This window comes from Elaeis guineensis, chromosome 5, assembly GCF_000442705.2.
Source record: "Elaeis guineensis isolate ETL-2024a chromosome 5, EG11, whole genome shotgun sequence".
Classification (NCBI taxonomy): Eukaryota; Viridiplantae; Streptophyta; class Magnoliopsida; order Arecales; family Arecaceae; genus Elaeis; species Elaeis guineensis.
Window position 1 is genome coordinate 16,781,583 of NC_025997.2, and position 15,738 is coordinate 16,797,320.

The window sequence follows — 15,738 nt, forward strand, 5'->3', positions numbered from 1 at the left end:
AGGTGTTGCATGATGATAGGGTTATTCTGGAGGGACAGAAGAGGACGAGAAGATATTACTACCTGATGGAGAGCCCAATACGAGGTGGAACTTCAAGAGCCAGAGGAGTCCAGAGTGAGATGGAGCTCTAGATGAAGGTGGATCAGGCACGAGATGCGAGACTCGAAAGGAGGAGAGACGATATCGTAGGGTGAGATTCCTATTGCCGTAAGATGATATCCTAAGCAGGTCTCAAGTCAGGAGGAATACAGTATATGATAGAGATGGGATCGAACGATCTGGTTCGACTCCCATGTCTGTCCATCTATGATCAGTGGTGATTGCCCCAAGGTATGGGGTGAAGAAATCCAGAAGCTCTCAAAGTTAGGAGAAGATCGAATGTCGAGTCGAGATGGAGATTGTTAGGATTTGATGTCTTGAGATCGATCCATACTAATCCCATAGTGAGGTCTGCGATGATTAACAGAGTCCAACGAGCCTAAGATCAGCCCAAATGGAGTTCAGATGGAGAAGTTACACGCGGAAGAAGTCCGAAAGAGATGGCACGACTCACGAGGTGACGGAGGCCGCGACGGCACGAGCGCCCGTGGCCTGGCCGTAAGCTCGCGGCCCAGCTCATGGATGCATGGGCATGCACAACCTGGGCCTCGGCAGGCATGTGCGAGGGCGCGGCCTAAGCCCAGGCGGGTGCACAGTGCGTGGACCGACAGTCCATGGGGACCCGCATGGATCAGGTGGGCATTTTTCCTTGATTTTGTGCGGTCCACGATGGACCAACGGATGTTTCGGGCTGATTTTGCAAGGTCTATCGGGGTTTTCATAAACCGGATGCACGATCCAACAGCTGTAGGTGGCTGTAGGTGAGATCTGATGGGCCCAGGTTGTTCGGGTGCCGTGAGGAGTCCAACATCAGTTTTGGCTCCTATTTCGGCTCGGATTCAGGGCTTTAAAGGCCCCTATTGACAAAACAAAGAGAACATAACGATGGGCGTGGCTTTGGTTCGATAGAGACTGAAACCGTAGAGCAGAGGGCAGCAGCAGCCAACAGAGAGCAGAAGTATAGGATACTTCGGACAGACTGTCAGGCAGCGAACAGCGATCGCTTCAGAGATTCAAGAAGGTCTTCCTAAAGAGAGCTTTTATGAGGAAGAGCTTTTTGTGAGGAAGAGATTGGATGTACAAGGGTTGAGGGTACGATCTTCTCTTGTAATTTTTTCTCTTTTCTCATAGTGAAGCTTGCATGCGTCGTGGTGATGAGTCTTTTTTGGCTGATCCACATATTTGATTATTTATATTTTTTTTTTCTTTCTGTTAGGACGCGTAGCATCGAAAAAGTCCTGTGAAGTTAGTATCCTGACCAGATATCTCCAATAGAGCATATTTATTTCAAGCAAAAGCTATCATCAGCTATTTATGGTATTAAATCCTCGTTCATGCTCTCTCTTTCTGCGTAGACAAAAAACACTGACTGTACTACTCTGGAGCCAATCCAAATGCAGCTAAACGGAATCAGAAATTACTTGTAAGCGGCATAATTATTCCTAATCCCCTTATTCTTTTTGAGTAAACCAATCCCCTTGTTCTTATTCTGGAACAGAATACAGTCCAACTTTGTGGCAATCTGAATAGTAAAGGCTAAGTCCAACATCAGGTTTGTGGACAGCTTGATGCCCCCAAATTCTTCCATGTGGATGGTTCACGGTCACACCCTATGATCTTTTACCAATAGATCTCCCTCAATAAAAAAAATATCTACACTTGTGCTTACTTGGAACCCTCCCATTGGCCACCAAACGATAAGAAACGTGCGTCCCTAAAGGCACACCCCCCACTCAAAAGGGCTTATCACCGCCTCCCTTTTGTGTCCAATCCCCCTTCCTCCCTCATTGCACCATCCCATAGTTTGTCCCACCTGCCAACACTCCCTCCAATAACAAGAGATAGCCATGGCAACCACTCTGGCCGGTGTAAGCCTCTCCACCCCAAAGGTTGCCTCCAAGAAGGCAGAGCTCCCCAAGCTACAACCACTCCATGGGAGAATCCTCCCATGGGCCGCTGGCCACCGGACACCGATGGGCCGCCGCGTGGTGCTTGTGGCGAGCTCACCGACCCCTCCACGCATATCGGAGAAGGTGTCGGAGAGCATAAAGAAGGCGGAGGAGGCATGCGAAGACGATGCGGCGAGCGGCGAGTGCGCAGCAGCATGGGACGAAGTGGAGGAGCTCAGCGCGGCGGCGAGCCATGCACGCGACAAGCTCAAGGACTCCGACCCGCTGGAGAGTTACTGCAAGGACAACCCCGAGACCGAAGAGTGCCGCACCTACGAGGACTGAAGGCCACGCAAGGAAGAAGAAATAAGCATCCCTTAGTATAGTAAAGAAGAAGAAAGTGGGGTTGGTGCCTTGCTTGAGGGTGGCTAGGGTGCATGTAATCTTTAATTGGTGGCTTTGCATGGAGGGTTGAACAGTTTCTTACCTATGAAAATTTTCATGTTTTACGTGCTCTGTTATTACAGTATAGCATGGCATCATAGCATGGTCAATGATTGATTGATGATGGTGATCGTGGTAGATTTCTACTTGGTGAATCATGCTATATTTAGTGAATACTATGTTGTATTTTATTGCACACTGTTGACAGATACTTTTGCGTCTTACGTTCTGGTTATTTCGTTTGGCAGTCTTTTTGGTAAGGTACTGTGTGATTATTTTATTATTGGATGGGTTATACACAGGGTGTTATATGCAAAATTAAGGAAACACCGAAACAGCAAAGTGATCACATTGAAGGTCGGGGAATATGTGTTTTATGGTAACAGTTTTGGTCATGTCCAGCCCAATCAATAAGTAGGGTACTTTGTGGTTTGGGAGGTCTGATCAAGATCTCTCATCTAGTTTGGTCCAAGAAGAAAAGGATTCTAACTTCTAAGAAATCTTGAAGATAAATTTAGATATTGAGTCTTTCTTATTAATTTGGGACCTTTTATTAGGATACGAAGCTGCATCATGTGGCTCTTTCTTATTATTTAAGGTGACTATTTCTTCAATTGAACTTGCAGCGAGCATGGTGGCAACATTCTCTGAACTATTAAAATAGACATTGACCTATTCTATCTTCCTTTTCTTGATAAATTGATTATTTTTATTTATATTATCGATGCGTAGTTTATGAAAAGCTTGTGAATTAAATTTCTATCATAGGGGTTCCTGCCACCCAGACACATCTTTCATATCCTAAGAGTGATGGGTTAGGCACTTGACCTCATTTGTATGGATTGTCATTGATAGTTGTTCATCATTCATCGATGTAACACTTTATTTATATTAACAGACATATTCAGATATGAATTACGTATTCTATAATTATTATGTTTTCTAATTTTAGTTATTTTAATTCTTTCTGAATTTTTATAAATTCCCTGCATTTTTTAAAGCATAAATTTTCTGCTTTTAACTGAATTAATTGTTCTTCAAGGTCAAAATTCTGGTTGTGGTGTTTGACATTATGCACCAAATATCTTGACTAAACTGATATACATTATTTTGCCAAACAAGCTCAGACTTTGCGTTTTTAGATTCTTGCATGCTAGAGTTCAGCATCCAGGTTAAAATCTAGTTTTAATATATAAGATAGTTCATGAAATGTTTGCAAACATAATTAACACGGCCTCTAGATGGTCAATGCCTTGTTCCCCAAGGCCAAATTTCAATATCCATCATGGTTGAACAGCATTTCGAGGACAGATCTCGGTGTGCCTTGATCTCTTCAAGTAAATATTTGTTAATGGCAAACCATGATCAGAGTGAAAAGAAAGAAGAGTTATTAGACTGATGTCACTAGTCCATGTCAATTTATGCATGCAATGATCATAAAAAGTTTGTGCATATTTAGTATAAAAGAATCCATTACCAAGATATGTCAGGGCATTTCTGCAATATTTTACAGAGGAAGACGAAGATGCCCCAAGGTGTATCTATTTTTTTTTTTTTCAAAAAAATTTGTTTTGGTAGGACAGGTGTATTGATTTTAAGGCTAATATTGGATTGGGATGCTCGCATGTTTTATTGGCTAATCTTGCACTTGCTAATTATTGTGATTGCACTTTTAATAGATACTTAGACTTTGCCGTCCTTCTGGGACTATTTAATTGATTTGATGAGTTTCTACAAAACCTCAAGTTAACCAACAGGATGCCACCATGAAGGCACAAGTTCAACTTGGATGTTGCTTACAACCATGCTAATCGGCCAATTTAGACATAATTTCTTCAATGACATCCAAGAATCCAATCCACTTGTCTATATTTCACTTCAAATCCTTATACTGAGCCCATATTACATTTGATTTGTCTTGGTTTAATAATTTAGAATGTGGGTGCAATGGTCATACAAGAAGCCTGGCCGGTGTTTAATTGTTTCAGAAGTTCTATTCCACCCTTAACAAAAACGATGCTGCTGAATTTACCCAGAACAAATTGTTAAAACAGATTAATCGGCAGCTTAGTGAGGTTTAGGAGGCTTTACAATGTAATGAAGCTGGCATCCTACCAACCAAAGCAAACAGAAGTTGGTTTATTTGGTAATTACCACTACCACCGCTCTCCTGCATGCGTTTCTTTGCAGAGAGGTTTGGCTTCAAAGGGAAAAGGTGGCATTCTCATCATATTTCTTATAATAAGAACCAATGACACACACACCAAAAAGAAAAAAAAAAAAGACATTCCAGTTTGATTTGAGCTGGCATCCATAGAGCAGTTTAAGATGGAAGACTCAAGACACCATTAATACAAGCGTATAGAAGTGCAAGATGGACGACAACAGGAACACAGCTGTAAGCTTGCGTTGGACAGAACAAAGCATAAAGCGGCACCGTAACTTGACATCATGTGGGAGCTGGAAAGTTTGAAAAATAAGACAGAAATTTGCCTTATATATCTTCCGTGGAGACAACAATGTTAAAAGAGTAATGGATCAAATGGTCTCATCTTTTCCGTGCACTTTGTGTTTGATTAGGATCACGAGAAAATGAATGAATGAGATTACAAAGATGAATAATCTTCGTTCATTATTTGATTCAAAAAATTATAAAAAATAGATCAAAAAAAAAATTATCCATCATGAACTATTAATTTATATGAAGATGAATAAAACATTGATGGATATATTTTTGCATTGATAAAATTATCTTCATTAATTTTTTAATAAAATTATAATATTTTTTTATTTTTTTATATTATTTATATATTTATATATGATTAATCATATACTATTAAATTTTATTATAATTATTTTATTTTTATTATATAATTTTGATAATTATAATTAAATAATTAAAATATCTTCTATTTCTATATTTTTATTTATTATTTTTAATTAACTATTTATGTAATATTAATTATTATTAAAATTAAATTTTAAATTAATTAATGATTTATATATTTACTATATATAATTAATTATTTATAATTAATTTATAAATTATTTATTAAATTAAATTAAATCTAATTAAATATTTTTATTTTATATAATTATAGATTATAATGATTAAAAATTTATATATTATTTATTTTTTTATTATAAATAAATATTTTTAATTAATAATAATAATATTTTTATCAAAAAATAATTTAATAAATATATTATAAAAATATCATCCATCTTTCTTTTTATTTTTTTATATTAAATATCATCAAATATGTGAAAGAAAATGAAAAATCCATTCCTCCTCCTCCTCCTCCTCCATCCTTCCTCTTCCACCCTTCCTTTGATATATTCTTCGTATCTAAGAGAGGGTTAAAGAGACCACAAAATCCTGCCTTTCAATCCAAAGTAAGGAATTTGACATCACGTTAAACAAGAAGCTACAAGAAGATAATAAGTTTTGACTTATCCTCCAGTTTTGGAGAACTAATAAACAGATTTCGGAACTTTGCTCGAGAGCAAATATTATTTCCAACGGCAAATGAAAGGTTTATTTTGATAAAGAGGATTATATCTAGCAAATGAATCACCAATCCACCCATGTGAAGTCTATCAACTACTGTATCTGACTGTGTTTTTACTTGAATCAAGAAGGCAGGATTACTTTGGCCTTCGAATGATCAAACCATGTGCGAAAGTGCATCAGAAATCAGGTTTCTCCATGTTTACAAAAGAATGCACATCCGTCTGAAACCACATTGATAAGCAGAAAACAGTTGCAACAATCATGTACACAAATGCTTGCTGAAAATATGGAATCCAGGCAAAATTCATCACCGGGTTGAACCACCACCAAAAAAAAAAAAAAAAAATCCTTTGAAATGCTTCAGAAGCAATTGTGATCTACCACATTTGACCAAAATTCCCATTGCATCCAAATGCTTGGACTCAAACCAAACCATGAATAACAATCTCATGCTTCCACCATATCAGACAACCATTTCCACAGTAATACCATATGCCATAAACGGCAATGTTACATCAAACACAAGCCCACACCACACTGTGAATTAAACACAAAACATACAAAAACAAAGTAATTAGGCATAACTCCATCTGAGACCCAAGAAGAAAACACATGCAGCACATCACTGAACTCATAATACAGTAAACCCTGAAGTCTAAACCAAGCAGACTACCCCTCTCAAGGAGCTCATGATTCAGAACTGGAACAAGTCTGCAGAGGCCATGATAGGCTGGGCAGGGCAAGGGAGCAGCCATGGCCTCAGGAGCGGGTCCGGTATCTCCGGTATGTCCATCGACATCCCGCTGACCTTCTGGAAGATATGGAGCATCGAATTCAGAGATTGCAGCCTCTCAGTCAATTCCATCATCTGGGCCCTCAAAACAGAGTTCTCTGACTCCAGCTCAAGGTATTGCTGGGTGATCAAATTAACCTGCATGGCAACCTGCTCATTCTCATTCCTAAGCTGAGCTGCTTGGTTTGTCAAATCATTGAGATGCTGCTGCTTCCTCATCCGGGACCTTCTTGCGGACTCCCTGTTTGAAAGCATCCTCTTCCTCTTCCTCTCATCCGTCACGAGCCGAGGATCGCCTTCGGAACCGGAAGACTGGCCGGCCGATGAAGACATTCTCATTCAAAGGAGTTCTTTGATCAAGTTGGAGTTAGTAGAAGCTAAATTGGAGGAAAATTGGTGCTTGTTTTGAATTGAACCGATCGAACAATGAGGTCTATTTCATGAGAAGAAGTAGAACCAGTAGAGGAACACTACAGAGTAGGACTGGAGGAAGCAGATGCGAAGGCGGCGGCGAAGAGCAGCGAAATTCATATAGGCTAGAGAAAGACTATCGAGGGAATGAAGCCCGAGAACATTGAGATCAAGAACAGAGCTTTAAATTATAAACAGAAGACCCGTTTCTACGAGCAAAGAAGGGATTTTTATTGGAAGACTAATGCAGCCAGCACCAGGAATCAAAACATACAGCAAGAACGGGGATCTCAAACGTGGATACTTCACGGGGCTTGGAATCTTATCCAAGATCAGATTTTGGAAGCTGGGTGTTTCCCCACAACGAAAGAGAGACTCCAAAAGAACAATTTTTGGAACAGAGATTTATCCAGATAAAAAGATCCACCAGAAAAGATGAGATTAGGGAAACAGGGGATTTCTGTAAACCTTGAAAGATCTGATTTTGGGGACGAGATCAACACAGAAACCAAAACCAACAAGAAGAGTTGGGATCTTCTTTCTGGTTTTACCTTCAAAAGTTGGGATAAGGAACCAAGAAATCAAAGAAAGCCCAAAAATAACCTCGAGAAATGGAACAGAAAAGAACAGAAATTTTCTAAAAATAAAAGGAAACTGGAAAGAAAACGAGGAATAGAATAAAAATACTTAGCTGGAAGAGAACCCAAAACACCACTGGAGCAAGCAAACGATCGAAAGAAGGTTTGCCTGGATTGAGGGGAGGGCTATTTATAGACAGGGAGAGGGGCACTTTGGGAATAAGATTGGATATATTTAATTATTTTCCCTAAATATTTTATGGGAGCCAGCGCGGTAGGTGCGAGTCACGGTGAGGCTTTGGAGAGCCGTCTGGAAGCTTCCTACCGTCAAAGGCGCCATTAGATTTTCACAGATACCGTTGGAACTCCTCGAAAACCGCAGGTATTCCAGAATCGGGGTCAAATCCGAGGAACGTTATGAGATGACAACGGTCATTTGGTAGCAGCATGGAGGCTAACGTTACTTGTATGTCACTTTTTTTTTTTTTTTTTTTTTTTAATGAGATATGTTACCTTGGATATGAAGATTTTCCAAATCTAAGACATCAGTCCGTCTAGATTGGTGACGGAGATCGAAATGAGTTAATTTCTCATTCTTATTTTAGCCAAGACGAAGGCAAAAGATTTTTTTTTTTTAAAAAAATTTACCATCTTCCAATGTCCTAATTGATGCTCTAAAATTCAAATATTTTATTATATAAATATTACAAAATTAAATAATAATATTATTATTTGGATTTGCTATCATTTATTTTTTTGATAAAAAAATTATTTATCATATGACATTAGGGGATTGGTATTGTAGTCAAAATTAATGAATGTAGAGAGTTCATTGGCCGGAGATTTGCCAGCGTTGCATGAGAGATGAAATAGCTTCTCATTGGTGCTTTAAAGTACATTTCCAATGGTGTGGTTTCGAAAGAAGCCCATTGTTGGAACAAGTCCGTTATCTAAATAATATTAAAAAAATATTTATAAAATTAATATATTTTTAAATTTATTTATAAAATTAATATAAAATTATAAAATATCATTTGAAATAATATTTTTTTGAATAAAAAATATCATTTCAAATGACATTTTACGGATCCATATCACTTCTTCCCCCATCCCTCATGGACCATCAAAAAAAAATTAAAATAAAAATCATCATTTAAAATAATATTTTTGAAAGTACCATTTGAAATGGCGTTTTCAAAGACGCCATCTCAAATGGCGTTTATGATCCATATATATAAAAAAAAAAAAATATACCTGCAAGTTCCCCCTCTCCGATGGCGATGAGCTCCTCTTCTCTCCATGCCAGTAAGTCCCTCTTCCCCCTCTTCTCTCTTCCCTCCTCCTCTCTTTCCTCCTCTTCTCTCCCTATTCCCCCTCTTCTCTCCCTCCGTAAAACTAAAAAAAAATCACCATTTGCCCCAAAAAAAAAAAGCAGAAAACCAATCCGTATCATCCCCGTACGATCCGTATCGATGCTGTACCAATCTATACAGACCCAAATCGTACCATACCGAGCGGTTGGTGCCTGCACCATACCGTACCGATGCCGTACCAACCCATGCCGCACCGTACGTAACAGTTCGTGCCCGTACCATATCGAAATGTGCCGGTGCGATCCGGTTCATTTCATTTGTCAAAAAATCAACCTGAACCTTGTGGTTCCCCATCGATACGATACGGTAGTGGCCGTATCGATCGATTTGGGCCAGTACGAAATACCATGCATCCAGCTGTAGTCCTAATAGATTTGGGTCTGACACAACGTCCCATCATTCCTTCATCGAAATAAGCTCTCACCATCTGCTCCGCGATACACACGTAAAACCGTATCACACCGTCAATGAAAGAAGATGAGGAGAGAGAGCAAATGAAAGCAAGCGTACAAGCGGAGAGAGAGTGTGAATATCAGATGTCATTCTATTATAGTCCTCCTTCATAAACAACTGACTTGTCTGATTTAGCTTATTTTTGATTATTTCAAGAGATATAATTAAATTACTTGACATATTATTATTATTTACATTATAATTTCTATGGATCTTTTAGTATAATTTTTTCTCTCCTAATCTTCTAAGACACATGAGACTATGTGTATCCATGTCCACAAAGCATAACATCCGATCACTTGAAATTAAACTAATCTCTGATAAAAATAATAATTAATAATATAAAATAGAATAAAAATATCAAGTGTACAAAAAAAAATCTCAAAAATACTAAGTACAAATCTAAAAAGTACTAAGTCCCACAAAGACGTCGTGGTGGCCGTAATCGCTTGGATCTTCTCAGAAGGTCCTCAACGGCCGCTCCTGCTCCTGTATCTACTGTGATGGCTCCTCTCTCATATCAGTGAATGTCTGCTGGTCATACTACTCAGGAATAACTGATGTAGTCGGAGCATCTACGGGCTAAGTGACACCCTCATTTGGATATAAGGATGAGTCTGAAAAAAAATGTTATACTTATGTGGCCAACTGGTATCCGATGATGTCATCTGGGACATATAGAAGAAGAAGGTCCTGCCATCTGTGGATCAAAAGGTGGTGGCATCTGTGCAACGTGTAATGATGGCATCTGCGGAATATGCGGTGATGGCATATGTGGAATATATGGTGACGGCGTATATCTCATATCTGAGCATCTGCTGCTCCATGCCAAGGCGCACAGCTATCTGAATCAACACCAATCGCTACCAATATTTTCGAATATGATCTCTCCATCTGACGTAGTATCCGAATCTGCTTGTCCCCATCAGTCGTAGATAAAGTATGATGAGTATCCAACATAAGATCTGACATAGAATCTGTCTACATAATAAAAATAAAATTAATAATATACTGTAAAAATAAAATAAAGATATAACAGAACTACATAAAATATTTTACAATCTTAATTATTAGACGTAAAGATATTGATATAAAGTATACCAAAAGATGCACAGCAGAACTCTCACCCTCGTATCCTGAAACTGCATACCGAGACTGTCCAATAACTCGCACTGTAATACTAAAAAATCAAGCCATATAGTCCTCGATATATGCACGACCTCTCAAAATGTGATCACCGTGAATTATGTGATCTCCGTATGCATTTCAAATGGCGATATACTCTGCATGTCTAATATGCCAGTCAATACGAGCTCTCCCTCATCGATCAATACGATGAAGTCCCTGACTAGTATCAAACTGCTCTGGGATGTTTTGAATCTAGCCAAACTACCGCAGCACACAATCAGAAAGTTGCCACTCCACCACATCAAAATAAATAAGTGGCACACTAGCAGTCTATATGTCATGTCCAATTATACACATGTGTGGCAATATAACCAATATCTCATCTGTATATGGCTCCCACAAAAATTGATAGAGTTAAAATAAAAAATAAATTAGTAAGCTAAATTTTTAATAGATTATGAATATCATAAAATGATATTTATGAATAAATCAAATTTATCCGTCTATGTATATTAATTAATGTATCCAGTTGGTATCTATAAATACATGTCACTCTCGTCGATACGTGGTGAACATTGAATATAATATTCCATCTGCTTGACAGTGTATTTATATTAAATAAATTTTATCGAATTTAAAATAATACTAAATTTTAAATAAAGGAAGTAATATTTTTATACATATATCCCAACAGTCCGTCTAGTCTGAATGGGACATCAGGGTCATGCTGTTCTGGTGGTATCTCGAGCAATTATCGCCGTAATGGACTAATAGTTGGCATCCTCTTCAATGCCCAAATCTGCAAATTTAAAAAAAATCATACATGATATACCCAATCAGAGCTAAAATAAAATATTAAAAATATAAATTTTTAATTATATACCTGTAATAATACAAGATAACCATCAATCTCGCTCTGGTCAGTATAAGAATCCCGACATATAGTCTTGTACAGGCAAGCTAGTACTGCACTGCCCCAACTGAGCCTATGAGCGAATTCTAAATCCTCCAATAATGGTGAAAATATCAACTTCATCTTGTTCGATGAAGTATCAGGTAATAGAACACCACCTAGCAACCGCAGCACCTGACCTCTGACATACTGCTGCACCATCTCCTCTGGTGCATCATCTCCAATATAAAAATATCGATAACGATCATCCAAATACTCTATTCTCAATCATGAATGATCAAAAAACTAGACCTCAGGCTCAAATCTTAGCAATCGTTAGAATAAAGTCTGCCACTCTGGAATGGTAAGCTTGGGATCAACTCCAGTAACTGAATCGCTATCAACTGATAGTCCAGTAAGGATGCTAATATCCTGTAATGTGATGATCGCCTCACCGAATGGAAGATGAAATGTGTGTATCTCTGGATGCCATCTCTCAAGCAAGGCAGTAATAAGACCAACATCTATCTGTATGCGACCAATCCGATACACTCCATAGAATCCCAGATATCGTAAATAATCTAGCACTCTAGATGGGATGTACTCTGTCCTCCAAAAATCAGCATCGGATCGTCGTAGTCAAAGATGTCTGGGCTCCTGCAATAAAATATAATAATTAGATAACGTATATAACTTTAATATTTTTTTTAAAAAAAAAAATAGTAAGAGTATGATTGGAATGCTTACATTGCTCTCTAAAATAGTCGGTGACCAATGGTGCTCCTACAATATAAGAATACTCCTGTCTTGAGGGCTTGGATGCTGCGGATCGTAAGCCATAACACACTAATGAATCTAAAATAATGATATATATTCCAAGTGTATTGGAGCATGAGAAATATCATAGCCATTCATTTTATGAGAAATATAATTTTCAATGTATGAAAATGATGATGTCACTAATTCATTACTAGTAAATATCTGGTAGCACAATATTGTCACATGATACAATTTAAACACACAATACAGTTCATCTTTGGATACAAAACAATATTGAAAATACAATCTCACAAAAATATATAAAATAATATTGAGAATACATCTTCGGATCCTTTAATTTCTTCCACTGCTTGAAATTGAAGTGTGTTGAAGTATCCTAGGACACGGCGACGATCATGACCCTATTCCTTACAAATGTCACAATAATTTTTACTTCTATTTACCTATCATCCATCTCATTTTGCAGTCTTGTTGACTATGGTCTGCCTTTCTGCTTGGGTCTCAAACGATGATGATCAGGAATAGATTTGAATATACGTGTATGCATCCAATAATCTTCATGTGATAATGAATTAAACTCGCTACTTCAAGCATTCATATATGCTGTAATTGTATATACATCATCCACAAATCTATTAAAATGTACAGTAATTTCTTAGCACACAGCTAAAACATACGAACATGGATATTTGTACATGCTCCACTTTCCACAAGAATATTTTCTTTCAGTTAAAGTAACGGTATGAGAATTTCCTCCATCTCGTAACCATGCACTTGCTCTCCTCGTAAGCATTTCATATATGCCTCTTTGAAGGTGGAATGCTGTTACTCGGTGCTGGTTAGCATTTCATATTTGTAGTTAAGATACCATAGTTTAAGCCCTCATCATGTGCCAATATCCACTTCTCTTTTTCTAACTCAAACAACCAACTCCAAGCCTCTTCGTTCACTGTTCTGATCCTACCCATGATAAAGTTGAACTTGCGAACTTGATGAGTTCTTCTTGCTTGTCATACTGCTCTTTTGAGCTGCACATTTTTAAAATGAATATTAAAATTACTGCAGATATATCTTAAGCAGTATCGGTGATAGGCACGTGGCAGACTCCATCCAATAGACTTATCTGCAATGGCATTTAATATATCCGGATGCCTGTCAGAAATTAAGCATACTCCATTTCTATCTTTAATGACATGTGTTCTGAGCTGAAAAAGAAACCAACTTCAATTGGTAGCCGTCTCCTCATCTACAATTGCATATGCTAAGAAAAATATCATATTCTCTGCATCAATGCCTGTTGCAATTAGCATCTTACCTTTAAACATTCCATACAAGTGCGTGCCATCAATACTGATTATAGAACGGCAGTGCCTAAAATCCTAGATGGATGGTTTGAAAGTCCAAAAATATAATTTAAAATTCAAGCATCAGAATTTGCAGTTTGAAAAAAATCCAATGAAACAATAGTACCGGAGTTTGCATGTTGGAGTGCAGCCATATAATAAGATAATTTTGCATAAGACGGCTCCCATTTTTCATAAATATCAACCAATGCCTTCTACTTTCCACATCATGCCTTCTGCTTTCCACATCGCCGCTCGAGGGCCTTGGGCCGCTGCCGACAGAGGGCCAAAAGGGGGGTGGTTGGGGGAAGGGGGGGCTGCCGCCAATCGGGGGCCTTGGGCCAGGGTGGGCGGCCGCCGCCGGCAGAGGGCCAAAGGGGGGCACCGTCGTTGGGGGGGAGGGACCGCTGGGGGGGCGCCATCAGGCCAAAGGGGGGGGGGGCGATCACTGCTGGGGGCACCATCATCGGGCCAGGGGGAGGCACCGCCAGGGGGGTGGGGGAGGGTGCCACCGAGCCAGAGGGGGGGCAGGTGGGCAAGGGGGGCGCTCGCCGCCAGGGGGCTGCCGTCGGGCCAAGGAGGGGGGGTGCGGGGCTGCCGCCGGACCAAAAGGGGGGGTAGCCGCCGCCGGGGGGGTGGGGCAAAGGGGGGAGGGGGGTCGGCCGCCACCAGACCAAAGGGGGTGGGGCTCTCGCCGGCCGGGGGTCGGGGGGTAGGGGCGGCCGCCGCCGACAGAGGGAGAGAAGAGGGGAAGAGGGAGAGGAGGAAGAAAAAAAGAAAAGAGGGAAGAAAGACTTATCGGTACAGAGAGAAGAGGAACTCGTCACCGTCGGAGAGGGGGAAGAGCTTGGAGTCGCCGTCGGAGAGGGGAATCGTCGCCAGAAAGGGAGAATGCAAGTACATTTTTTTTTTGTATATATCATAAATCAACGCCATTTAAAATGGCGTCTTTGAAAATACTATTTCAAATGATAATTTTTATTTTTATTTTTTGATCTACGGAGGATGGGGGAGGAGGTGAGGTGGACCCATAAAATGGTATTTGAAATAGTATTTTTTATTCAAAAAATATTATTTTAAATGATATTTTATGATTTTATATTAATTTTATAAATAAATTTTAATATATATTAATTTTATAAATAATTTTTTTAATATTATTTGGACAATGATCTTATTTGAAACGGTGTTATCAATACCAGGTTAGACAGTGATGTGGAGGCGGCAGAGGTTGTGGGCATTAGAAGATAACTTATGGAATATTCTCATGTAGAACCTTGTCTGGACGTTTGGTTTCGTATAAAACAAAGTGGATTGAACACGCTTTACTCATGGTCTAAAATTGTCATTGTCAAAATACATTTTAAAATTTTATTTGGTAGCTTAAGATGACGTAAGGGCAAACGTAATCATATTATTTTTCTATTAATTTTAAGATGCAAGGGCAAGAGTCTTTTGTCAATTTGTCAGGGCCAGGCTACAATAATTCACCTTTGTGGACTTGTAATTCAGTCTTGAAATTGTTAGGTCCGGATGGCATTCACCTGAAAGCTGCATGTGTATTCAAGTAAAAAGGGATAACGAATATGCCTTCTACCAAAACAAAAAAAAGGGAATAACAATATATATATATATATAAATATATATATATGCAAATATCTACTTCCATGTTTTTTTGTGCCAATGAGATTAAAGATTATGATGGGATCTATATGGTACGTGGGCTTGCTCAATTCATCCCTTGCGTCTGAGGCTCTTTTTTCAGCAATTAACAATACAAATAGGTGTAATCTATCTCAGTGAATTTTTTTTTTATTATAATAAAAAAATAAAAATTATAATCTTAATTTATATTATATTTTTATTTAAATTATTATAAAAATTTTTACATGTATATCTTTTCAAATATTCAAATTTATATAAATATCTTTTCAAAATTGATATCTGTATGTGTACCCTCATAAAATATATTTTTTTACATATGTATCCATATCATCTAATATTATTAAAAATTAATGATTTAAAATTAAAATGACTAAAA

At 38.4% G+C, this 15,738-nt stretch overlaps 2 protein-coding genes across 2 annotated transcripts; one reads left to right on the plus strand and one right to left on the minus strand.

Moving 5' to 3' along the window:
* Positions 1-1,858: 1,858 nt before the first annotated feature.
* LOC105045035 (calvin cycle protein CP12-1, chloroplastic) lies at positions 1,859-2,628 on the plus strand. The gene has a single exon (XM_010923195.4). It carries the CDS (start codon positions 1,947-1,949, stop codon positions 2,331-2,333), a length of 387 nt encoding a protein of 128 aa, XP_010921497.1. The 5' UTR covers positions 1,859-1,946; the 3' UTR covers positions 2,334-2,628.
* A 3,781-nt stretch (positions 2,629-6,409) lies between these two features.
* Positions 6,410-7,896, minus strand: LOC105045036 (bZIP transcription factor 53). The gene has a single exon (XM_010923196.3). The coding sequence runs from the start codon at positions 7,076-7,078 to the stop codon at positions 6,641-6,643; it is 438 nt and encodes a 145-aa protein (XP_010921498.1). The 5' UTR covers positions 7,079-7,896; the 3' UTR covers positions 6,410-6,640.
* Positions 7,897-15,738: the final 7,842 nt, after the last annotated feature.